Here is a 27,209-nt window from a genome sequence, read left to right on the forward strand (position 1 = left end):
TGTTCCATATCTCCATATTTGAACTTATCCAGTGTTTTATCTGAAGTGTTGATCTCCATCAGAAGATCTATTTGAGGTTTGAAGAACCAAAAACCATCTCAGTGTAGTTTTACATCTCCTCTCTCAGGCTTCTCTCTGGAGCTCTAGTAACAACAGGTCAGTCAGCCAATCAGAAGAGAGGCTCTGAGCCTCTCTGCTGATTAGTTGACTGTTTTCTGAGTGATCCAATAAAAATATATCAGATTTGGAAAATTGAATGGTGGGTCCAGGTGGGTGGGGCTTGGGGTGTGGCTGAGGTGGTGACTGCTTTGTTGTGACATCACAAAGTCCCAGAAGTCCTGACGGCTGGTTTTAAGGCTCAGTGTCTGAATACAGGCTGTGTGCATTTCTCTGTGGACTGAGGCTTTGATACTTTCACAGTATTAATATAGAACCTAGACCTGCTTTATAGTCACACACACATGGACCTCTATCTAATCAAGCTAATTATTGTCAGTGTATGAAGAGCGAGGAGCAGCATTAAGCATCGGTTCATCTGTAACACAACAGCTAACACTGTGACATTCACTCATTATTTATGTGCCTTTGTTTCTGTTATGTAACACTACATAGGGTTTAAATGAGATGTCAAGTGTTCATGTGACTATTAACACTTACTAGTTTTAGTATTCTGGCCTGGTCTAAAATTAGAAACTGTAATCTCTCCACCCAAACACCATAACAGACAGCAGCCTCCCAAGTCAAATCTTCTTATTTTGGATATTTCATCTGGATGGGTTTTTTAATCCTCTGTTCTCCCACACTGCAGGCATGCTGGGATTTACCATGTTTTTCTCTTGCACTCACGTGCCCTTTACCCAAGTGAACAGACCCACTGAGCCATGTTCTTTTGACGTGTTTTTATTAATTTCACGTTGACATCAGTACAGAGACCACATACTTTTTTTTCATTTTTCTTTTTTTTCCTGCAACATCTTTCCCAAAGCTTCAAAAATTGGAACCAAAGTCATAGCTAATACAAAACAAAGCTGATGTTAGTGAACAATGTCTAGATACCAGTAAAGAGTCAAAAAGCAAAACAAGACTCCCCAGAGACAAGTCAAATACACTCCTGCCACACACACCCACACCCGATGAAAACACAGAGGGACGAACAGGAAAAGGAGAAAAGCAACATGCTGTGAGGGAACAGGTTCAAATATGTGTCAAGTTTTTATTCATATTATATATTACACTCTAAAGAAATAAGCAAACTAGGACTCCGAGTAGCAGTGGTCTATTTAGCCTTGGTAGCACGCTAACATAGGTAACATGGCCTTTCCTGAACAGGTTTCACTTAAAGGTGCAGTGCATAATTAGCATAATTAGCTGTTATAGCACAGCACTTCTGGGGTGAGGTCAGACTGGCAGCTCCAACATTAAAGGGTCGATTCAACCAAACTACAGAATGTGCCGACAGTGGCATCTAGACTACTGAACTACATTCACATTTCTAACTTTTGTCTTGTTCGCCTCAGTTTTCAGATTAAATTCAGTGTCTGAGAGATTTTTACCTCCACTATAACACAGTGGAGTTAAAAGTTTTCCTTGGAGCCATTTTATACAGAAGAAATAGTCATTATAAACTGTTAATTCAGAGAAACAAGGACATTTTTAGATATAATTTTTCAACGGTGTTAGCAGCACAAATTAAATCTATTCACCGCCACGGTTTAAGGCGAAAGCAAACATCACAAAGCAAAAGTTACAAATGTGACTACAGTTCTCCGAGAAACAGTTTTTGTACTATGATAGAATGGACCCTTTAAATAAACTGAATTTACGTAAACCAAACATTTAACACAAATGTTTTCCAGTAGTTTGCGCAAAACTTTTAGATGAAAATGAAAATGTAGCCTTTTAAAGCTACAAGATGCAATTGCCTCACATTCAAATAAATAAACAGGATGCATAATAACATTATCAGTGTCTGCATTCAGGCCGGATTCCCCCCTTCGCACCTGCTAGCTACTTCCTTTAGCGCCTGTGGAGGCTGTGCAGATGCTGCTAACAGCTAGGATCTCCAACAGGAACGTTGCATTTTGGTTGTAACGACCCAGAGTCTGAAGGAGACACCATGCATGAGGAGTTAAGCAGGATGCGTGTGAGGTGATCGGGGAGACGACACACAGCGGGGGGCATGCATGGAGAGGAATGTTCCACCAGAGAAAACATTCAGCACACAGGAAGATGTCTGAGTAGTAGTCTGAGTCGTTACTGCATTGAGAGGCAGTGGAAGGATGATCTTCCACTGTTGGCCATTCAGTATTCAGGGGATTTGCTCTGTGCAAACTCACTTTGGGGTACAAGGAAATGGAAAGCAACACTAACAAACTTGTAATTTAATTTCCTTCTAAATACTCATCCCGTAAAACAATATGGAGATGTAGCAGTCGTGCTAACATATGCCTATGGTTTTTTTTTTAAATTTTTTTACCAAGTTCAAAAACACCATTGAAACAATCACAAGTAATAATCATATCAAACAAAAGTCAGGGTCAAAATATGATACAGCCTATAGAAAGGGTGAGACTCTTTCCAGCTTATACTATGACATGCGCTTCATGGCAGTCAGAGAAAAACAAAGTGACAAACAGAGCTCTATAATAACCACTCTTTATTCAAAATATCACCCTCCAGTTCTGTTAGACCAGCCCCTGATCTCATAAATACCTCCCAGGTCCCTGCTGAGGTTTTGTATGGAATCTAAAATGTGCCAAAAAAAGTATTTCTATTTTAATGTTTTAATATTTAAAATTTTAACTGTCATATTTTTAAATGAAAACACAAATTACTAGTCAACTAAACTATTATTACAATTTATTGTCATTTTAAACTATACTATTATAATTTATTGTTGTTATTCCATTTACTAGTGTATGAGTCTGCCTGTCATATTCCATCTCACAAACATGTCTCTTCCTCTGTCATATTTTAATTTCCAATTACTAATTGATTTAATTTAAATATTTGTAAGCGTGAAAAATTAAATGAAGGCCCACCTGTAGAGAAGCAACAGGAGTTTTGATTGGCTAGACTTGCGTAATGTAACACAATAAATTTGTGATCCCGTTTTAAAATGTAATTATTAAATCCATATTTCAAAAATGTACAATTTTGGGGGTTTTTTTTGTTTTCTTTAATGAACCATTTTTGTGAATTTTAAAAAAATAAACTTTTCATCTTGAAAGCAAAGAAAAAAAAAAGCTTTCCTCAGAGCTGTCAACTTTGTCATGGTTTCAAAGTTTCAAAATGCTGTAAAAGTCTTAGCACACTCTAGACTCAATACATTTTTCTAAAACCCCCAAAGCAAGCGGGGAAGACATTTAGGTGATTCAGGGGTGTGATAACACATCAGAGGGTGTATTTTCTTAACCTATCAAACCAACAGGAATTTATTTCTTCGGAAAGTCCTTCAGTTTAAAATGATGAAGCTCAATGACACTAATGTAACTTACAAAGCTGTTGTTAAGCTAGTAGGGAGTCAAAGCAGCCATCCTAATTAATATCAATAACAGTATTAAGTAGTGATAAGAATAATCAAAATTTACACGTGAAAATGTGAAATCTCAACACTTTGTGGCTTGAACAGGTGCGACAAAAAAAGGAGTTAGGACTGCTGTGAGTGAGGGAACGTTCATTTGATATAAAAAGCGAGGCTAACGTGTTCCACACAGCAGAGAGAGCCTGCAGTTGTCTTCAGGTGTATATACATACAGAAAACTGTTCCAGAAATGCATCTGATCAGAAGAGGGTGAACTAGACCAAATTATCACAGCTGGCTCAGTGTTCAATCCTTTTATTTCAACCTGCTCATAGGTTTGAAAAATAAAAGTTCAGTGCATTGCAGAAACTTACATACACAAGTGCCTGTAAGGTGAATGGAAACAAACTCAAAAACAGGCCAATCGATAACAGCAAACCCATTACCAGCTCCTAAAAATGAACTCATATCTATCCATACAACAGCCGTAGAGCACGAGAGCAGGATAAGACTATCCACAATAACACCCAAAAGGTTGCTTTCATTCCATTTTTTCTTTTTTTTTTTTAATTTTATTTTACATTTTTGTTTTTCTTTAACGTCTCCAGCTTAAATGACCCATTTACGTTCATGGAAATGTGTGGTTTAAAGTACAGACATTTGCTTTTTGGTGACATAAACAGCCATCGTCCACCCCCTGCTCGCTGTACACGACGAAACCAGGTCATAGATTCAGTCTAGTTCACTCGACCCTGCCTCCATTCCCCTGTGGCAACGCCCACAGACAGGCGGGGTCCGGCGCGGCGTTACATCACTTCCTCGCTAGCGATGCGCTTCCTGTCTGCACAGGCACAGTTCTTTTCTAATGCTTGTAAGTTAAGCTGCGCAGTAGTTTTACATTGAATATCGAGTAGCTCAGAGATTTTCTACCTAGCAAGGTTCAGTGTAGTAGGGTGGTGATGGTAGATGGAGTAGGGAGGGGCAGTTAGACTGGGGGCGGGGGTTAACTGGAGTGGGGTAGGGGGGAGGTAAGGGGGTTTAAGATGGTGATGGAGATGAGGATGAACGTGATGTGGAGGTTTCTAATGGAGGGGGGCAGATCATTCAGTTTTGCTGCGCTTCACAGCTCCGGGAAGTTTCTCTTGCAACCTGGAGAAGAGAAACACAACAGGCCTGAAATACAACAATCTGTGAACTGAATCAGAGAATAAAATCTGTTGAGAGGAGGATGATGATACTGAACATCCCCTCACTGAAGTTTACATTCACTTACTTTGCGATTGTGGTGTTGACTTGAGTACGTGCCACGTCGATGTACTGATCAATCTGGGTCTGGAGGAAGTACAAAGATGAGCATTAATTAAATCGTATTACCAATTAGCATGTGCCTTTCTCATAGGAAATGCATGTGATTGCTGCAAACTGCTCCAGCTCCAGCTCGCTACTGCAGCTCCTGCAACTTACAGCTCGTGCAGCTAGCTTGCGCTTGCAGAAGCTGCAGCTTGCAGTAGTAATTTCTGTTATGCAGTTATTGTTTCTCTCACAGTGCCATCTAGTGGTGAAACTGAATGAAAATCAGTCATCTGATTTGTGGCGTCAGTCTGTACACGTGCTCCAAATGAGGTTCCAATTGGATGAAGCATTTAAAGGCTACAGCAATTTGACTTTGACCACGCCCACAAGTTTGTTCAATCATGGAAGAACGCTAAACGATATCTCGAAGATACAGACTGTGTTCAGGGTTCATGTTTTGCATATAATTCAAAATGGTGGGAAAATTTTCATGAGCCAAATGGGCGGGGCCTACTTCAATCTCTTCAGCATCATCCAGTGAATCCACAGACACCAGAGCTGCTGAGACATCTAACTAAATGCTCTCACCACATGGTGGCGCTAATGCTACCAAGTTTATACAGCTGAAGGACGAAGGATGGAGAAACTGTTCACCAGGTTTTACTGTCGGAGTTTAGATAGTGTTTGAAATATTCAAGATGATTCATCATGATTCATCATTTATCATAGAAAACCATAAAAAAAAAAAATTTAATGATAAAAAAATGTATATAAAGCCACCTGATATCTGCACCAAAAGTCTCTTTAACATGCTTCACATTTCAGCTTTGGAACTGTGTTTCTAGCTCCAAGTGTGTAGGACTAGTAGCAGCCTTCACCTGTGGTACTGAACTCTGGGTAATTAGAAAGATCATAGATACGAGTGACCACGCTGAGTCACTCTCACTCTGGTGTTCAGGGCCATGGTCAGAGGATCGTTCACTCCTCTGATGAGGATACAGTGGAGCTGGAGCCGAGAGCTGGTGAGAAGGACGTCTGAGCTACTCGGGACCTGAACCCAGGTCAGCAGCAGAGGACGGAGGCTGGACGATGGAGAGGGAAACCTACCAACTCCTCTGTGTCATCAATGTTTACAAAGTGGTGGAGTGGGAGTTGCAGCTAATTTTATGAGGAGGAATCAAACTGTCACAGCCACAGAAAACAAAACAAAGCTTCAGAATTCACATGATGTGTCTGTGTGATGCTGTCGGCCATTTTGTTTGACCTCACACTGCAATGACTTCATGTTCTCAGTAGCTGGACTCTAGACAGCAACAAGAGGGACGCAGAAAGACTTCAGTGTCTGATCAAGACCGGAGTCATCCAGTGAGCTCACTGCTGAAGGGTGTGTTCTCATCGTGGTGGGTGTGTGTGTGTGTGTGTGTGTGTGACTCAGTTTGTCATCTGACACATTCATCATGACCTGGGATGGAGGGTCACACTCTCACCTTGTTCTTCTCGTAGACCGGAGGCACAGCGAAGAGCAGGATGTTGGCTGAGACACAGACACAGATCCAGATGTTAAAACCCACAGTTTGACATAATAAAATATTAGAATCACCATAGTACAGTGAACGCAACATTAACACAACTACAGTCTCTAAAACGGCCACACCTACCTCACCAGTCAACGAGCTCTGCGAGTGACGTTTAACCTGCTTCATGTATTTTAATTGATTTATCTGATTATTCTTGTTCAGATCAGAGTCTCAACCTCTGCCCAGTAAAACTAAACAAAGTTTTCAGGGCACACAGACAGAAATTTAGGCCACATTTCTAATTCTTCTCTTAGACTGGAATCAAAAAGACCAGTTCTATTCAGCCCCTTTAACATTGGACAATAAACATCAGGTTTCATCAGCAGTGTGTCTGCAACTGCTCCCTGCAGCTGTGTGTCACCTGCAGGTTCACCCAGGTTTAATAAACCTGCTGTAAGCAGGGTGTTATAATGGGCTATTTTATACTGATACTCATTAATATCAGCTGCAACTTTAATCAATGTATTAGTCATTAACATTTGTATTAATTTGTAAAAGTTTACAGTAACAGCTACTGCACGTAAAGATTCAAAGATTTAAAGGACAGAGGCGTGATGGATCATTTACGTCAACTTAAATGTAAAACTGCTCAAGTGTGAACAGTTAATAGTTTCCACTTTGGGCTCAATCTAACTTTTCTTGGCTTTTCTTTGCATAAAATCTTTGCTTTAATCTCCATTCTGTCCCCTCTGGTTTGTTAAACTGGTCTGAGGCCAACTGAGGCTGAAATCTGGGCTCTAATGAAACAACAGTGAGAAATAATAATGAAGTGAAAACACAAAATTTAAATCAACAAATCTAAAAAAAACAGCATCATAGACAGTTTGAAGACTTTAAGATGAGAAAGCAGCTGTTTGTGTTATTTATGGAGTTTACAGCTGTTTTAAACTCAGAACATGTTCGTCATCCTGAATGTGAACATTTCAGTGGGTAAAACAGAGACGTCACTTCTCCTGCAGCGAGATCAAAGTCTCCTGGTTCCCACGGTTCTTACCGAGGATGAGGATGGTGATTCCATTGAAGACGGCTCCTACGTAGGTCAACAGCCACATGACCACAGCCAGCTGGGGAGGGAACAAACAGAGAGGTGACGCATTTCTACAGCAGCATCCAACACACACACCTACACACAGCATCAGTTCAGACTGACACCTGAGAACAGCACACTGTAAATGTGTTCGATAACAAACTAATAAAGGTCAGAAAAACACTGGGGGTGGGTGAAAATAAAGTCAGTAAATCATCTGCATTTATGTTTAAATGTGAGTTCAAATATGATCAGATCTTTATCTAAGTTACAGTAATGACAACAAAACAAATCTTTGTGTTGTTCTTGTCCATTTTGAAAACAACGTTCAGTCGTTCACACTGTATCTGAAACAGTGTGTGAATCCTCGACTAATGACATGAACAGAGGAACTGGAGTCAGGATTATCAGAGCTGGACTCAGTGAGACCAGACTGGCTGTGGGTCGGTGACACTGGGGCAGAGAAACATCAGCTGATGTGAACCAGGCCTCACAACAAAGACCTCAGAGACTGAGGATGAAGAAGAGCTGATGATGATGAGTTCAGATCTTCATCAGTCCACAGTCAAACTGTCTCTAGACTGAGATGGTTCAGGTCTAGACGAGGACTAAGTCCAGCTGAGACTCCAACAGCTCAACACAAGAGGATCAGAGTCACAGCTGAAGGAGCTGGTTCACATCTCTGTTCATGAGTCCACCACACACATCATGGAGGATGGAATCCTGTTGCCATGGAGACCAGAGGAAGCTGCTCACAATGCTACTGAGGAGACTGAGGCTGAGCTGATGAAGAACCTGCAGCTCTGTGTGTGGTGTAAACAGATAACCTCCTCCCACAGGTGGAGCAGGTGGAGGAGCATCAGGATCTGGACCTGGACAGTTCCACATCATGGTTTATCAAGGAGTCTTCAGGGTCATGTCAGGGTGTCTGTCCACTGACAATGACCCTGAACATCAGAGTAAATCTACAGAGTCTGGATTGGTCCAGTCAGAGCCCAGACCTGGATCCAGTAGAGATGCTGTGGAAAAGTGATAGTGACTGGATTCTCCTGTACCAGACCACACCTTTCATTACTGCAGGAGTTTATATCAGTGACATAAAGACAGCTTTAAGCACTGCTGCTTTCAAAATGCACCTTAAAACACCCTGCACACCCAGGACCCACCCACACAGGGTTCAGACCCAGTCTGACTGTCAGCTGCTGGTCTCTCCTGTTGGTTCTGGGACGACTGTACATTTATTATCCCTGTTACTGTGTCGAGTTCTGTGAGACCATGTTCCTGCACAGCTCTGCCCACCTTCAACCTGAGCATAGTCTTCCTCCGTCACAATGACTAACACTTCTGTGGGTGTGAAGAGACTTTAAAAGTGTGGACTGGAACTTTTTCCAGGTCATGTTAACGACCTGAAACCAGGGACTTTCCAGAAACTTATAGCTTATAAGTCCACTGTATTTTACAGACTGGTTTCACAGATGTGTCATTGCAAAGGCCTCAGCAGGGTGAGTGAAGGAAGCAGCTGTGGACAGACAACAACAGCAGACATGATGCTGATGTCATTGATTTTCTTTCATGTTAACATGAAATAAAGGTTGTCTGCCAGCTGTGAATCCAGGGCAGTGCTGGACTGGTGGCCCAAAATGGCGTCTAGTACATTGAACCACTTTGCAGTTTTTTCAGTTTGCTCCACTTCAAGTGTTTTTTATCTGTCTGTGTTCCTGTTTCATCTTTTAAATTCTTTCTCTGCTGCATTTCATATCTGAAGTTCTGTCAATGAAACCTGCACCTTTGGTTTGGCTCAGTAGAAACCTGCTGACTCAGACTGTGACTGCAGCACTGACGTAGGACCAGTACGGACGGTGTCACAATTGGGTCCTAGCAAGGTTAACAAAGGTCTTGGAGGCCGAACGGAAGCAAACTGGGCAACGGCTGATCCACTTCATCAAACAAGAGGGTGAGGGACAGAACAGCGGTCCCACCTGTCACCTGGTCACAAGTGGAACCTGAGAGCAGACCTTGAGAGATCATCAAACCTCTCTATGGCCAGATGTTGTCCTCTGGTCCACCTCTGTCAGAATAGTGGTCTTAGCTGAGCTGATTATCCCAAGAGGAGGGAATGGAAGCAGACTTTGAGAAGAAGGACACAGCTGGAACTGCAAGGACAGAGGCAGCATGGAGGGCAATGACATAAGCTTGTTTGATGAAGAGGCTTCACTGGAACAACCATCACTTCCTGAAAACTGCTGGAATTACTGGCTCCAGGGTCATGACTGCACTTAAAGACCTGGCAGAGTCGGAGGTATGTAAGACAGCAGGCAGCTATACCTATGCTCCCATCAGGTGACGTTATCCTGTTTATGTTACCTTGAGTTTTAGGGACAGATCTTTATCTTCTGTGCTCTCCTGCACAAGCTTCCGTTGACTTTAATTTCAGGTATATCTGAGTATATGTAAGTGAAAGTGTATCTGGTTCATTCACATCAGCAGCTCTTGTCAGGATGCAGGGGTTTGTCTGTCGGAAAGCCCGACCTCGTGGGGCAGGACTGGTGAGTCTCTTCTATGGGAAGTAGCTTAAGTATTTGTTGCTAGGTGCTTTAAAAAAACAAAACAAAGTAATTTAAAGGGTCTGAAAAGTTAGTTCATCTTGCCACAAAGGCGCCAAGTCAGGAAAAGACTGATGATGTAATAGAAACTGTTTGCATCAATCTATTTTGAAAATGGAACAGCCAATGGGGAAGATCCAACACTTGGCCATCTGACCAATAGTGAAACTTCATCAGTCAGTGAGTCACGGACATCTGCTATTCTAAGGATGGCCTTGTAGTTGTGGTTCAGGCAACAGTAGCATATGTAAATTTCTTTGTGTACATGTTGTAGGTTTTACAGTATTTTTTTTTTTAAATGAGCAATCAAAACAAACAAAATAAATATAAAACAAAATAAAACCTGATCTAATATAGCATCCCGTCCAGGGTGTACCCCGCCCTCGCCCTGTGTCAGCTGGGATTGGCTCCAGCCGCCCTGCGACCCTGCACAGATAAGTGGTATAGCTCATGGATGGATGGATGATCTAACAGACTGCTGGAGCCTCATATCATCTTTAGCTGAACTTTATTCTTACACAGAACGAGGACGTGGATTTTGTCACCTACTCTTAGATCAGAGCCGTGAAGGGATCTGTCTCGTCATGGTCAGTGAGAACAGGAGAAACGATCAAACTGTCTCCAAATACAAAGGTGTGTGTGTGTTGTAATAAGTTGAACCCATCCTTTCATGATATTGAAGGTCAAATCAATCTGATTAATCTACATATACATTTTTGTACAGGTTTAAAAAGTCTGTTCAGACAAGCCAGAGAGAGAGAGGGAGAGAGGAGGATCACTGTTGATGATTGATGACATCTTACATTTGCACTTTGAACTACATTTGACTATTTGCTCATTACATCACAGCCTCGTCTGCTCTCACCCTGAAATCACAATAGTCTGGTGCAACAAACTTAACTCTGCTCCCCTTTGGTTGATCTTATAACCTTATACACATAGTGTCACATGTTCAAAGGTTTCTAACTTGTAGACAATATAAATGATTATTTAGGTGAAATGTCAGGCTTTGAATTCAAACCCATAGGATCAGATGATAGGTTGGTTCTAGAGACAGAGGTGTAGGTTTTGCTGAGACAGATGTGTATGTGTGCCATGACAGCTGGATAAACAGAGTGATCTCATTAGTTATGATGTTATGATGTAGTTGTGTTTCTTCTGACGACACGGATCTGATTGTGTCTATGAACTGACCGACTCCCTCCTCATGTCGAGGTACCTCTGTACGCATCAGAGGAGACCCCAGGAGGAGTCATTATGAAATGGGGGGGGGGCAGCAGACTAAAAGCAACAGACAAACAGCTCTGGACGACAGTGGACAGTGAGTGAAGGCCGTTGCTGCTCACCTTTAGGGAGTCCACAAGGTCCTCAACCAGAAAGAGGCGGCTCATTTGCTTCAGGGCTCGGTTGATGTAGGTCAGACTGGCGTCCACGTGCTTGCGGAAAGTCTCGGGGGGGATGCTAACATCTTTATCTATCAGTGTTCTGCAGAGAGGAGGGAAGAGGAGGAGGTGAGCACAAAATGAGGCTAAGTGTCCAGGCTGAAAGTGCTGCAGGAAAACGTAGATGTAACCTGACTGTACCACATGTACACATTTCACCTCAGATCCTTTTGCACCCCGTAGCACAAACTGACGGCGGTTGACAAAGACCAGTGGCTCAATCACTACTTGGCCAAGTCAAGAGATTTCTGATTTTCAAAACTCACTTTCTGGCTCAGACATGATGTGTTGAAACTTGTGGCTTAAGAGCCGTTTCAAAACACAACTGAACAAATGAACTTCACACCTACTGTAACTTCTAAAAGGAGTTATTGAGAAACTGCAGACCTATATCTGAGGCTGGCTGAGATGAGAGACAGGCCTTTATTTTGAATTCCCCCTGTTGTAAGAGTTCAGCTCATCATGTTTTAGTAAAAGACCTCCCTGTTTTCTGATCAGCTCCAGAGGCTCGTCAGACTCACCACTGCTGAAAACACAAACACTGTTTTCATTCACTGATTATTTCCAGTTCCTCATCTGTTTCGTTTTACCATCAATGAAACTCAACTCTTCCTGCACAGATATTTTACAGTCAAAGCTTTTCAGCAGCTCCAAGGGTACAAGGCCTCCTGTATGCTTTTAATTTGAAATGGACTCATCACAGTTGAGTTTCACTAACAGTAACAGAAACTGGAAAGTAGAAGCAGCTGTAATCAATTAGAGATTATCTCAATACAGGCTTTTATTTGAGAATTCACTGGTAAAAGAGCTGAAACTATTAGAAGATCGATTGATTTTAAAGGTCAATACAGTCTAAAGGTAGATGTCCATGTGTTTCTGATTATAAAGCAGGTCTAGGTTCTATATTAATACTGTGAAAGTATCAAAGCCTCAGTCCACAGAGAAATGCACACAGCCTGTATTCAGAAACTGAGCCTTAAAACCAGCGGTCAGAAGAGAGGTGCAGATCCTCTCTTCTGATTGGCTCACTGACCTGTTGTTACTAGAGCTCCACAGAGAACTCTGAGAGAGTAATCAATTATTTGTTGGATTCAACATGTTTCTGTTTCATATTATTGTCTAATTAATTATCTTTATGTTGAGAACCTTTGGTTGGAGAAGCAGTTTGAAGATGTCACCTTGAGCTCTGGGAATTAATTTTATTAAATTTTATAAACTAAAAAAAAAACCACATTGAATAATCTGGTCAATAGTTTTATTCCATTCGCTGTTTTCAGACTATTACATTATTTTACATTCTTTCATTACTTTGTGAATCAGCTGAGAGGCAGAGACGAGCCGTCAGGAGGGTTTAGTGTTGAGCCTTTGAAGAGGAGATATGTTCTGAACTCCATGAAGCGTTCAACTGACTTTATCATAAAAATTATTGTTTTATTAATAAAAGCAGAGGTCACATCAGGCGATGTCTGAAGCTAACATTCAGAAACTTTGTGGTCTTTACAGCTGCGTGTAGTTTCATGTCTTATACGAGGCAGTTGTTTAAGTAACATGGCAGCAACATGGCTCAGAGCACTGAGACCAGCGACACGCCTATCAATCATTTATGCTCCTGTATTATTCCATACAGTGAGCGCTTTGATGTGGAGAGCTGCAGGCTCAGAGTGTCTGAATGTGCAGCATGTAACACTGAACAGCCTTCAGAGCATTGAAGCCTGAGCACAGTCTCATGTCTGTCACTTCACTCACAGGGCAAAAACAGGTTTCGAAATGTTCAGATCTTTAAATTCATGTGTTTAAAAGTCCAGTTTTCTTCATTTTGTTGCATTATCAACTTTATTTGCAATTTCCTCTAACGCTGAAACACGAAGCTGTGTTGTACCAACACTAGAGCTGCACAATTAATCTAAATAAAACTGAAATTGCAATATAGCCAAGTGCAATATCCAAATCACAGGAGCTGCATTTTTTTTTTTTGAAGCTAAAATGTGTCAGAACAGACCATAAATGAAGCACTGTGGTGCTACAGAGAAGCCCCGGCCTGCAAATTATATTCTCCGTATCAAAAATCACATCATAATAAATTTTTCAAAGAAATTAAATTCAAAATTGACCATTCCAACTGGAATCGTGCCTCATTTCACAATTGCAATATGACTTTTTCTGCACATTGTTCAGCGCTAACAAACACCATCTGAACTTGTGCATCAACTGACACCATTGTGTCAAAAAAAAAATCTTTCTTTTATTATCCAATTTGATTGTCACTTGTTAAAAAAAATAAATCTGGGAATAAATTCCTCTACTAGCGGTCCTGACAATAGTGACCCTCCAAATTAAAGCCTTAAACACTCTACGCGTTGCAGGAAAACTGCTATTTTTTCTGTGTGAAACTAGTTTATTCAGACATTACATGGTATCAGATTGGGCATAGACTTGTGCACTCTCTGATACCTGATCCAGTATCTTAGGCAGTAACTGAGGAATTTCTTATATTAGCATCATATCAGAACGACAGATATCAATACATGACATTTAGTTTTTTTTTGCCCTGATTCCTGAAGTCTAAGGAGAAACTGAATAAACTGAGAATCCTCTGCTTGAATGAGCTCACGGAGTCATTTGAGATGACATAAAAACTGTGACAGAAACATTTGTAGTGTTTTACTGGGATTCTCAAACCCAGGCTCATCAGAGAAAAGGTCAAATCCACAATGACAGCAGTATGGAGGAGCATCTGTGTGGTCTTACTTGAAGGGGTGTCCCTCGTTAGACTTCTGCACGGCCTGGACCACAGACTTGTAGATGCGGAAGGTGATGGTGACACAGAGCAGGGCGAGCAGCAGGTAGGAGGCCACGCTGATGACGCTGAAGGCTGCCAGCGACAGCAGCAGCAGCATGGACAGACCGAACACCAAGCCCGACTTCTTGGGGTCTCGCCAGTGGATCAGATCCTTGACTGCAGAGAGGTGGAGGGAGGGAGGGGGGGGTTAGACTGATGCTGGTTTGTTCAGACTGGCCTGCGATGAAATATCATGACCATCTTCTATTTTCTTCATAACCCCCCAAGTAGAACCCCAGTAGTAGAACTACAGCACGTCTGCGACTTTACCATGTGATGTGTTGCTAGGTGCTAAACCTAATCCAGATAAAGACCTGGTTCTCTCTACAGCTAAATGAGAATTAAGTAATTTACAGGGGTTGAACACACATTATTTGAAAGTGGTTGCTCTAATGGAAAAATATTAGTATTAGCATTCAGTACTTAAAAGAAGTATGAGCTCAGCCCGGGGAAAAGAAAACCTCCTACTTTGCAACTCAGGCCCTGTAAAACATGAACACACCATAAATCTCCTCTGGCGTCTCTCAGCCAAGAATACCAGCGAGGCACATAGCTGTAGATACCCGTTTCATGTTTGCATGCGTGTCCTGTAATAGCCTCTATACAAGACGGTTATGTAATGCTGGGCTGCCACTCCTTCCCTCTGCATGGGTAAAGAAGGGGTATTTGAAAAAGCCTTGTGTGAAAGTGGTGGAGAAGTCACGTGGGCTGATGCCTGAGGGACGGTTCAGGCCTCACTGCTTCAGCTGGTTTAATGGGAACACACGGTATATACGAGCCTTCCCCCTCACCCCCAGGACACAACTCCCATCCTACAGATCTGAAATGTTACTCAGCTACAAATGTACACAGATCCAAAAGAAGATATTCAAATCACATTCTTGGTGAGCTGAGCCTCTAATGCTACCGTCCTCACCGCTGTGACTAGATTACATACATTTAAAGATCACTGATAATTTGTCCTGACTTTCAGATGTTTGAGGTCAATGTCTGTCCATCTTTGGTTTCAGAGGGATTTCTAATACTTGTTGGAATTAAGCTTTTATTGCACTTAACCTTGTCAGCCTGTCTCTCCTCCGCTCTGCTTCCCTACATGGAAGTAGAGGCAGGGAGAGACCGAATGCAGCAGTGAGGAAGAAGTACCACAGCACCTGTGCTGGCCTGGTCTGTCTTCTTTGGTGCAAGGTGCAATACACGAGTATCAGCATCTATCGATTTATGAGTATGAACATCTCTACCTACCTATCCATCTCTGTGAGTAGTCACTTCAACACCACCTCTATTGTGAGGAAGAGCTCATTAATTTTGCTGCTCCACTTTCTGCTGCTCAAAGGCCTAAACTCTACACTTTGTTTGAACAACAGTCCAGCTGAACCCACTTTCCTGACACTGCAGCTCCATAGTAAATATGAGCAAACTGTCACACACCCGGAACACTTTCCTAGACCTACATACATGTTCCACAAACACCATCAGGTTGAGTATTTCTCCAGCTATGATGAGACAGATAGAGGAACCAGTACCAGTACATGTCTGCAGTGGTTGATATTTATAATGTGCTAGTGAATGTTCATTCAGCTGTTAGTGTTCATGAATAAGTACTTATTCTCATCATGTCCATTTACATGTGTTTCAGAGACAAACAGTTGCAGCTCTGTCGAGGTGCAGACAGGAACTCAGAGCTCCACTGTTCCTGATCCTGCTGAATCTACAATGACACTGTGTGAAAACCACATAACTATAGTACAATACATCTTCATCTAACACCTTGTGAGCCAACAACATTCAGGACCAGTGAATTTATAAATAATATTATAATCAATAACTGATTTAAAGACATTTAACTGCACACTGCTCCAGCTGGAAACAGTTGACTTCATTAGAGATGTAATGTTTTCATCCAACAGCAACAATGGCAGGGTTTCCTCACCCTGCACTGCATGGGTGTGTGCATCCTCCCAGCATGCCTTGCTGCTGGTACCCACAGGGAGGCAGTGGGAGCTTGATGGCCCTCGCTCATTATCTCAGTCCCTGTCTCCATTTCTCCTGCCCTCGCTCTGCTCTGCTGAGGTCCCAGTGGCTGCTGAGATGCAGTGGCCTGCTTTCACTGTGCTGTGTGCAGCTCTTAAAGCAACACACACACACAACCACAGGAAAAAGGCGCAGTAGACCAACAACTCAGGCCTCTGAACTACACTGCAACTAAAATATCAAGGGGACAATTCTATTTTAAAGACCCTCCAATGAAAATCAAGTGTTTCACCTTGTCAACGTCCACATGATGTTTTTATATATATATATATATAAAAACATCATGTGGACGTTGCAGTATATATATATATATATATAAAAACATCATGTGGACGTTGACAAGGTGAAACACTTGATTTTCATTGGAGGGTCTTTAAAACATATATATATATATATATATATATATATATATATATATATATATATATAATAAAGACATATGATGAGTGAAATAATCAGTCAAAACCATGACTGACTGTTTCCACCTTGAACTGCAGTGAACCAATGACAGTCTCATAAAAACAGATTCAGACAGCCAGGGATTCATACGTCATAGAACCTAAGGAACCAATCCTGTCACCTTGTGGGGATGGGGGGTGGGGCTAAATACACCTGAAACCATGTCAGTACAGAGAGCCAGAGTTAGCATTAGCACAACCAGTAACAGTGTGTCAGCCACTGCTGGTTACAAGATGACTAACAACATAAACAAATAAAAGATGCTAACTATGCTAACTGTTCTGATCCGTCTGCTGGTATCTGATTCTGGTCTCAACAGACTCCTCATCTGAGTCTGGGTCTGACTGAGGTTCCAACATGTGGCTGAGTCTCTTTGATGTTTCCTCCTCTAACCATCTTCATACTCTCTGCTCTTTCACCTGGACACCTGGAGCCAGCAGTTGGTGGGCGGGGCCAAGGCCTGATCCAGGTGTCTCAATCAGGAAGTCAGAGTAGATGAGCTTCAGACTAGTTTAAAAAAAGAAAAACTTTATGTGGGAAAATCTCATTTAACTAAATATTTATCATAGCAGAGGATTTTTACTGAGATTAAAACATGGTTGCAACAGGTTGGCAGTAGTCCTATAGTAGATAATACATTTATACTTGAGTCGGCCTTCACCCGCTGCAAAGCTAGACAGTTTTCTTTCACACATTCTTTCATTGACTTTGTAAAACTAAAACAAACACAAACTGGAATTACCGCTTTGCAATTGTTTGCCTCCACCAATCAATTCAGTTGCAGTTAATTAACGTATGAATTCTAGAGTTACGGCCAAAGACGAGTTTTGTGACCTTGAACTTTGACAACCAAAATCTAATCAGTTCATCTTTGAGTTAATGTCAACATTTGTCCAAAATTTGAAGAAATTCCCTCAAGGTGTTAGTGACATATCACGTTCACGGACCAGGCAACCTAAACATATAACTCCTCCCACAAACTTGTTTTTGTTGACACCCTCAGAGGTGTTATTCAGTGTTTATTATTGAGGTTGTCAGTGGTGGTGTTGTGTTGGATTGCACCTCCTTTAAATTAGTTTTTTTTTTTACGAATACTCATTAGGTATCTTACATTGATTGTAGTAGTTGTATTTTTTGCCCATCAATCTACACTCAATAACCCATAATGACAAAGTGAAAACATGTTTAAAACATGTTGAAAACAAGGGTTTTGGTCAGGGAAGAGACCAGGAACCCTACAGTCCCCCTAGAAGAGCTTCAGAGGTCCTCTGCAGAGATGGAGAACCTCATCATGCTTTGGGGGGCAGCAACACTGGAGTGTCTTCAGGACAAGTCTGACTGTCCTTGAGTGGTCCAAGTGAGGGGGCCTGAACATGTTCTGAAGCTAAACTCACTGTGAACATTCAGGACCAATGTTTCCTCTACACTGGCTGCTGACCTACAGTACATTAAACACTTGTCCAGTGTTTTGTTGACTGATTAATTGTTAAAGTTTATTAAGCTAAATCCCTCTGGTCAGTCATTTTGTTGCTGGTCTCTATTTCAGTTTTTTGTTGATTTGAATATTTTTGGTCAGACAAACCATCACACTGGAACTTTTGATCGTTATTTTTCACAACTGTCTGGTTTTTTTTTTTTAGACCAAATAGTTAATTGATTGAGAAAATAATCAGCAGATCAATGCACATGCACATGAAAATAATGATTAGTTACCATAAGTTGAGTTTAGTAAATTGAGGTCTGTGTGATTAGAGCTGGGTGAACCCAACTATGTACCAGAAAGGTGATGAATACAGAGTTCATGAACAAAATTGCTGGAAAAAAAAAAAGGAAACTGATGTAAAGCAGCAAGATATTATGAGCTGCGTAACTACCAACTGTTCCACTGGAGTAATTAGCTGTAAAAGTATTTTAAGTAACAAGCCTGTTCAAACCTCGCTCTATTTTTCATTTGACCCCGTTACAAATCCTGACACAAGTCACTGCTTCTGACTAAAAACATGACGACAGCCTCAACAAGCTCCATGTTAGACTCCGTCAAACACTGGCATGGGTTCAGTTTGATTCAAGTATTCACATGTACCTTTCCTCCATTTTACCAGTCTTCACACAGAGGATTATCACAAATCTGAACACAAATGGATCCATGAGTTAAACTAATCTTTGAAGCCCTGACAACAAGTCTGGTATTAGTGATCCCAAAGAGAAGCAGAGAACCACTTTATGCTGCCACTAATGTGGATTCACTGATGGTTGTTGTGGATTTTTTTAGGGGATTCTTTTGATCCAAACCTGGTGAGACAATGAAGTACATGTCAAGTATATCCAGTGTGACAAGCGGCACACCCACTGTAACAAACTCACCTTGCCAAGTGTACCCCGCCTAATAACCTACTGAGTTGTGGAGCAGCATTGCAGAGAAGAACTAAAATAGCACAAGCTGGTGGCTGGAGGGGGTGGAATCAACAAAACATGCTTCTCTATAGAACACGACACAAAACAGAGCTTCCTCTTCAACACCAAGTCATCAATATCCTGATTTGGAAAAGATTACATTAGGTGCACTACAAACAAACTTCACAGAACAATGAACATTAAAATGACACTAAACTGACTGATTCCTTGTGACATTTTGTGCCACCTGTGCACCCTTCCCCATAGTTTGTGAGTGCTCTGCTCTCTGGTTAAAGTATTCAACACATGTAGCCTCACCACTGAATGTGTTGGGATTACAGTCTGCATACCAGCCTGTGCTTATGTGTGTGGAATGGAGATCATGTTTGCAGAAAAGGGAGGGCGCTGCAGAACTAGCTGCTGTAACTCCTCAAATATAACACATTCCAGTGCTTTGGCTTTGCTCTGGTAAACTTTTAATTAAGAGTATACAAAATAATTACCACAGCATGCTACAATGCCTGGTTTACATATTGACCTTGTATGTATAGTTTTGAGTGGAAAGCTGGGGCTGGGCGAAGAGAGGAAGAGAGACCTGACAGCAAACCAATTTCCCAAGATGGCATCTTGCCTGAAACCTGAGTACGCATTACTACACCAAAACAATATGCACTTAGGTGGTGTTAAGATAAACAAGTCATTTTGCATCATTTTGTTCTTTGTACCATGCCTTGTCATCACACTATGGGTTTCACCAAGGGGACTGTGGAAAGTTGCATGGAGGCAGAAACCTGACACTGGGGATTGACTGTACCGCGTGACTTCCAAGGTTCTTGCAAGCCAACACTTGGCCACCATATTTAAACCCCCATGGACCACTGCCGAGCTGTAAAGGACAAAGGGCAGGAGAGGGTCATAAGCCCAAATTGAGTGGGGATCACTAGACCATATGCAGCCTTAGTGTCCATATAGCATGCCACTATACTGTGCTTTGGCTTTTATACTCTCTGACAAATGAATCCTCTATAGCCTGAGTTTAGCCAGTTATAGCAGGTTGCCCAATAAGCCTGTATGACTTAAAAGAGAATGAGTTGTGTGCACTGCAATTCCTTACATGTATATGTAAATATGTAGAAAATATTTGACACAGTATTCTCAAACATCTAACTATGGTGAGGAAATATCATATCCAATGATATTATAATGTTAACTTTGAAATGCACCTCAGCATTACGACTCCCTGAACTCATAAGCGTACCTCTCCGGGGGAGCTGTCTCTGGTATTCCTTATTGCATCAGGCATTTACACATTCTGACACAAGAACACCTGCTCCAATTACCTAACTGCTTTTCAGCATTTGACGCTGCACATGTGCTGTCATGCTGTTATAATTTGCACTAGCAGCATCAGGTTGTGTTAGTACATGCCAAATGATCAAATGGGCTCATAATAAACTTAATCTTCCTAAAAGAGCTGAATTCTCCCACACAATTTTGTTAAACTCTTTGTTTTTTGGCTCAAAGAAGAACATGAGATAAGCTTTTTATCTTGAAGCACATTGAGTCCATGCCTGTTATATGAAATGTATTATATAAATAAACTTAACAATTGTGCTGAGGTGACAAAAGATTTTGCAACTCATCCAAGAGGCTTCTAACCTGAACCTTCCATTTTGTCATGTGACTTTCACTTGGCCAGGTGCACCAGTAAAGACAATTAGCAGATTACAAAGGTACGGAATGGGATTGAGCAAACAAACTCACCAGGAATCAGTGATAGGATGAATACATTGTGAACTTTTACCAGAACACTTTTTTAGGATGTTTTCAAAACAGGCTGGATAAAAACCTCTCTCAAGAGCTTTATTTTTTTGTTCTTCACACAACTACTTACTTCACTTTTCATGTCTACCAAGTGCAAGCCCATTAATGCCTTTGAGGGAACAATGTAAGAAAGTGTAAGTCATGATTCCCATTTGTACACCTCATCACATCATGACTCCAAAAACACAAAGACACAGTTCTCTGAAAGAGACAAGGGAGGTAGAGCGATGCCTTTAAGGGCAGGTTAACACAACAATGTAGACCCATTCCACCTGGGTCATCTGATGCACACTAAAGCTTTTAGGCTCGCCTAGTATAACTCCTTTCTGGCAGGTGACAAGAAGTGGAAACTATTATTAATCCTTGATCTTCTTGCCAAAAGCATATTCCTACATGTATACAATATGTAAAAACAGAGGTATGTTTGGAAAAAGGAGCAGGCAGTTATAAGGTGCAAGTGAGAAAAGGGCTCCTGTTGAGGTGGCTGCATGAGCTTAGAAGGCCTACTGCCCTGCAGGAAGGCGTGTTACCTGATAAGTGGGTTAGTATTGCTGTCAAGACATGCTCAGCGAGATGATAGGCTTCAGCTACCCATTCGTCGATGGCTTCCACCTCTTTGGAATACGTGCTGTCAAATACATGGTCACTTTGGGAACATGGAGGATTAGGAATTGAGGTAAAGGAAGACTGCTGTATAGACATGGCACTGGGGTTAGCTTTGTCCTGGTCAAGAACCGTGGGCTGAAGAGAGACCACCTCTTCCTCTTCCTCCTCTTGACTGCTGCCCAGCTCTTTGAGAGCACTGATAGTTAGCTGTTCTTGTTCAAGATCCATCACCATGGTTGGAGGTGACTGGGAGGGAGGCCAACTAGTTTTGCAGAACTCAGTCTCAGAGGGAACATTTTGGTACACATTATCAGGTTCTTCATCCTGCCTAGATTTCAGGCACTCTCTCATGAACTCCACAAAGCTATCTGTGGGCTCTGAAACGGACCTGTCAGGGATAGTGCTTTCTGGGTTCCTTGTTGCATCAGGTTCTTGGTGACCTGCTTTAGTGTCCAGCTCGATCTTTGAGTCAATTTTCTGTGCTTGAGCAGAGTTCGCAATTGCCATGTTATCTGACATTATGTCAGTGGTCATTTTCTTATTGAGATCTTGCTCATTGATGCTGCTCAGGGTCTCACCATCATTCGGTGAAGTGAAGTCGTCCAGATTCTGAATGTCCTCTGGAACATCATTTTGTGCCGTGCTTGTATTCAGTGTTTCAATGTGGATGTCAGAAGGATCGGAAAGAAATCGCTCCTTAGCATTGTTTTGCACTTTGTCATCAACGTCGTCCAGAGGAGAGGATGCATCATAATCATAATCAAATGATTGTCTGTCATATATATCATCTTGCATGAAGCTAGTTTTAGAAAGGGAAGGTGTCTCCATGTAAGCCTCTTTTACAGCTGTGTTGCTCATTTCCTCCATGTTGGATTGGGTGAAAGGAACTGGTTCCTTAGACAAAAGATCAGTCCTGCAAGGTTGGACCATGACATCTTGTGCTTCATCTGACCATTCATCATCATTGTCTGGGAAGTCCACCTCTTGGTTAGTGACCATAAAAGGGGAGGGTTCATCATTTACTGTATTGGAAGTAATCGGTGACTTTTCAGACTGTACTTGGGAAAAGTCAGCTGGCGAGTCCTTTGAAACAGCTGGATTGGGTAAGGCCTCAGGCTGGGATGAAGATTCCTGGGGGACTGTTTCTGGAAGAGATTTTAGTATCTTGTGTTTAGGAGAGTATTCAACATCAGAGTCCACAGGTGAGGATGGAGGAGAGTAGCCCTCCATGAATTCAGTTTCTAAGGGGCGTGTCTTGGGTAGTTCGTTTTGACTGTCCTCTGGCTCTGGAGTTTTTGTGGCCTCTCTGGCTGTGTCTTTTACACCTTCATAATCCTCCTCTTCCTCTGCTTCAAGTTCCATTTCCATCTCCTCTTCACTGTAATTTGGCTCATCTGTCTCAATAACATTGATTGTCGGAACCTGCATTAGCTTCCTCTCAGACCTTGGTGGAGGGGTTTCCTTTTCCTCAGTGGGAAGATCGGTAGCTGCGGAGGCTGGGATAGTGGTGGGATCTCTTGAAAATTCAGAATCAGATGATGGAAGGGGTACAGGTGCAGGTCCAGTGACACTTTCTTCAATAACAGTGTCGTCCGACTCTCCTGAGCTTTCTGCTTCGCTTGCCTCTGGGGGCTCAAGATCTCCAGTCCAAGTGGTTTTCTTGTCATCCGAAACATTCTGTTTAGCATTGCTGTCAATTGGTGGGGATACAGGAGGAGATGGAGAGCCAAAGCCCTTAGGAGGTGCGGATGAATCTGGAAGCTCTGAATCGAGATTTGCTTGAGCCTGGACACCTGATTTTCCTTGCTGATCCCACATGTAGGCTGTTGGCAAAAAACTAAGGTCGAACTCAGACTCCTCCTCAACACTTGGCTGCTTCTGTGCATCATTGAGCTCATCCTTCAGTTCTGAGGTTTCAATAGGAGAATCCATAAAAGCATCAGGGACACCAGCAAAGGCAGCAGGAGCATCAGGTATAACTATTTCAGTATCCTTCTCCTCCTTTGATGTAAGATTGTCTGAAGTAAGCGTGCCTTTAATTAAATCTGCAGCATCAAAGTCTGGCACTGGAGGTAAATGAGCCTTCATCCACTCTTCTGTTTCTTCAAATTCATTCACTTGTCTTAAATCTCCGAGAACCTCAAAGGGGGATTCTGGTGAGTCCAGATCAGCAGAGTCTCCTTTTTTCTCAACAACTGGCACAATTTTTTCAGTGGGAGATTTTTGGATCTCGGTGGGAGATTTTTGGGTCTCAGAGGGAAATTTTTGAGTCTCAGAGGGAAATTTTGGCGTCTCAGAGGGAGATTTTTGGGTCTCAGAGGGAGATTTATGGGACTCAGTGGGAGATTTATCATAGTGGCGATCTCTGAAGTGAGAGAAACCTCCATCGCTTCTGAAATCAGGTTCCTTCTTTTTGGCAGCAAGAGCTTCCAGTGCCTTTATTCTCTCTGAAACAGGAGATGTCTTTATCGGTGAATCCGGTTGTCCATCTGGTGGCCCTGCTTCACTCCCATAATGACCAGGTGTGAATGAGCCAGGTTGAGAAGGAAAACGAAGGGATGTCGCTACACCTTCACTCGAGGGCTTGTCGGAGCCCAGGACGACCCTCTTGTCTGCATCACCATGCATGAAGACCGACAGCGAAGAGGAAAAAGGAGGGGGGGGGGGGTCATAAAAATCACACACTAAACTCCCATGCACTTCTATTATTCAGCGAGGCCTTAATGTTGCAGCCCAAGCATTCATGCATTGCATCATGGAAATGTAACGCAGATTCATAATGGATGGGATCTTCACTTTTTGCATGCTACTCTTAACTACTCCACAAAGTTGCCATCAAGCAGAACTCAGTATGGCAACTTAAATTATTGGAATGATCAGATGAGGCAGCAAAAGAAATAAAATCTCATTGATAGAGTTCTTGTAAATCACCATGTGTGGCTATGGTGACGGCACATCAGCTGCAGTCAGTATAGCAAGTTTTATATATGGTAGGGTCCAAAAGTCTATACTTGCTATAGACTTGCAGGCTTGAAAACAGTTTCTTTTTGAAAGTGATTATTTGATTTGATTGTTTCATTAATAAATTCTTCAGTCACTGTTACATTTAAAAAGGTTTTGATTTGGCAGCTGTTCGCCATACACAGCTAAACTAAATATGGTGATAATGTGTGGCTGTAATTGAAGTGTGATTTTCCTAAACGTAGTCAACTCAAACATACAATTATTTTCCTCTTAGTTTCATGTAATCTTGGCATTGACTTAAGCCCCAAGTATTTTTGGTAATGTATGAAAAGGTGTGTAAGTGCTTCATTTTTTTTCAGTTTCCTCGGAAACTGATTATCTATCTAAAACAGCTATAAAAGTGGCAGTCCCTGAGGCTAATACTTTCAATGTAAAAGTCTATGTCACCAAAAAAAGTATTAATAATTGACTTCATTAGCATTTTCAGGCAGCACACCTAGGTCATATGAGGGTCAGCTCAGTGCTGTCCCACTATCAGCAGACTCCAGTCTGCAATGTAGTTTGATCAACCTGAGAATTACACTGAATTACATGGAATAATTTACCAGATAAAGGCCTCAGTTTCAGCCCTCTCTCATTAAATGACATTGAAACCGCAGAGTCACTTCACTAATGTCTGTTCCTGGTACCAACACCAGTTGACCAAAACTGGGCAGCATCCAAACTGTGTCCAGGCCTGGTTGAGATGAGGGTCCTGCCACAGGATGACACCCCACCCCACCCCACCCCCAGCATCACTGTGTCAATCTGAATATATATAAAAAGGCAACTCAAAAAACAAGCCAAAGGTCATTAAGATATCTTTTCTGTATTGTAGGAAATATTATAATCTGTTTTAAATAGTTCTTGAAAACTAAAGGTTAAATCTGACAGATGTGATGCTCATTACAACCTTCTTTTGCTGGGTTTTCCCATGTCCCCCATCTACTACAGAGAGTGGCCCAGTCTACCTGGACTTTCAAAGATATTTTAAAATTAACACTTGACCAGAATCTCCGATGCAGTCTGAGACCACTTTCTGATTCAGTTTTTTGGGACAGTTCTGGGATGGTAGTGAAAAAAGTCAGTCAGGAGCTCAGTCTCAGACTGTTAAACTTCACTGTATGAATTACAACTCAATGTAATGTAAAGCTACAAAGACAACTTCTTGAGCTTCGCATTCATTATCTCCAGTTCACAGCGGAGTCCAAATGGGAAAAGGGTTCCAAACCTTTTGACCCCACTGTATGTGGAATTAGAGCCATCTTGACAACAACACATCAACTCTCATAACACATCACTGGAGGACAGACGGACTGACAAACTATCACTGAATTCTCTGTTCTCCAACACAACAGATATGGACCAGAGTTCTGCTATCCAAGCCGTAGTGAGAGGCTGTTTGGTTGTGTACATCTCACTACAACAATCTGAACTGTAGACCTGCATACATACACATCTAATCCAGTTTTTACTGACTATGTATTGAAGAGCTGAACCATCAGGAAGTCCAGTGAGTGGACAGCCAGTAAACTTGTCAGCCAATCACATTTCTATGTCTAAAAAAAGGAAGATGATACCCATTCTAAACTTTCTAGTTATGAGCAATTTTTGTTTCAAATTCTCCACAGGTCAAGAGCTACATTCATTGTTGTTGAGTTTGTTTACAGCCTATTATTATAACATCAAAATTATGTAATGTTCTGACACCAAAATGGTGAAAACTATGCCAAGCGTTAGATAATACAGCTGTCCCCGTGCAGTTTATCAGGTCATTTCAGCACCACGACTTCCTCAGCCAGTGACTGATAAAATACTTTAACAGTCACTATGATGGTAGGGACCCCCTCCCAGGCCACGTGGCCCCTGGCCATTCTTGAGGCCACAGAGTTCTAAACAACTGTTGCAACAATCACATGATCCCCGTTGGGACCAGTGATGTCCAATGTTATTTATTAACACCAGACATCACACGTCAACCAACAACCCCCATCGACCAATGACCGTGAATCAACTTCGGCTGAGCAAGAGATTCACCAAGCTTGTCTGGATAATGCAAGGTCTGGATTTTTCTTACTTCAAGTGATTGTTGCAATGTTAGCTGTGTTGTCAGCACGATCCCAAGACCCCCACCTCTTCCCTGCCCCTGTGTAGACACAAGACTTTTTTCTACTGGAGCCCAACTGACTGGTCCGCTTTATTTTGGATAGTTCTGCCTCCTCCCCTGCACCACAATACAACGCCTTGTTCAAACTAGGCCACATGAATGGACTTTCCATCTCGCCAACAGTGTTGTAGTCTTTTGGCTGTGTGCTTGTAAACAAATTCCAAAATGACTAGTGCTCCGAGAGAACATCCACGGATATTAGACACAGCCAGGGCTACTTGATAAGAACCTACACTGCTTCCACTGTAATGGGACTGTAATTCAGTTTATTTACTGATAGGCCACTAGTCATGTACCATCTGACAATTTAGGCCTATGTGGGCTTCAACATTTGAATACATTAAGGAGCAACTGGATAATATGAATTTACCCAAGGGTTCAATAAAGTATTTTATCTATCTATCTATCTTATGTAATCTGC

At 41.9% G+C, this 27,209-nt stretch overlaps 1 protein-coding gene across 3 annotated transcripts in view; it reads right to left on the minus strand.

Moving 5' to 3' along the window:
* Positions 1 to 884: 884 nt before the first annotated feature.
* The window catches only part of rtn3 (reticulon 3), a 35,081-nt gene continuing 8,756 nt past the window's right edge, over positions 885 to 27,209 (minus strand). For 2 of the 3 annotated variants that reach the window (XM_071478208.1, XM_071478209.1), the window contains 6 exons: positions 14,214 to 14,421; positions 11,370 to 11,508; positions 7,388 to 7,457; positions 6,304 to 6,350; positions 4,797 to 4,855; positions 885 to 4,672 (listed from right to left, as the gene is read on the minus strand). In XM_071478208.1, coding sequence (XP_071334309.1) covers positions 4,624 to 4,672; positions 4,797 to 4,855; positions 6,304 to 6,350; positions 7,388 to 7,457; positions 11,370 to 11,508; positions 14,214 to 14,421 — 572 coding nt within the window. In that variant the 3' untranslated portion in view covers positions 885 to 4,623. Of the gene's footprint in view, positions 4,673 to 4,796; positions 4,856 to 6,303; positions 6,351 to 7,387; positions 7,458 to 11,369; positions 11,509 to 14,213; positions 14,422 to 21,542; positions 24,231 to 27,209 lie in introns of all 3 variants that reach the window. The other variant, XM_071478210.1, reaches the window with a different exon arrangement.

This window comes from Trachinotus anak, unplaced genomic scaffold (assembly GCF_046630095.1).
Source record: "Trachinotus anak isolate AG129_WGS33_773 ecotype Australia unplaced genomic scaffold, CSIRO_AGI_Tana_v1 ptg000005l, whole genome shotgun sequence".
Classification (NCBI taxonomy): Eukaryota; Metazoa; Chordata; class Actinopteri; order Carangiformes; family Carangidae; genus Trachinotus; species Trachinotus anak.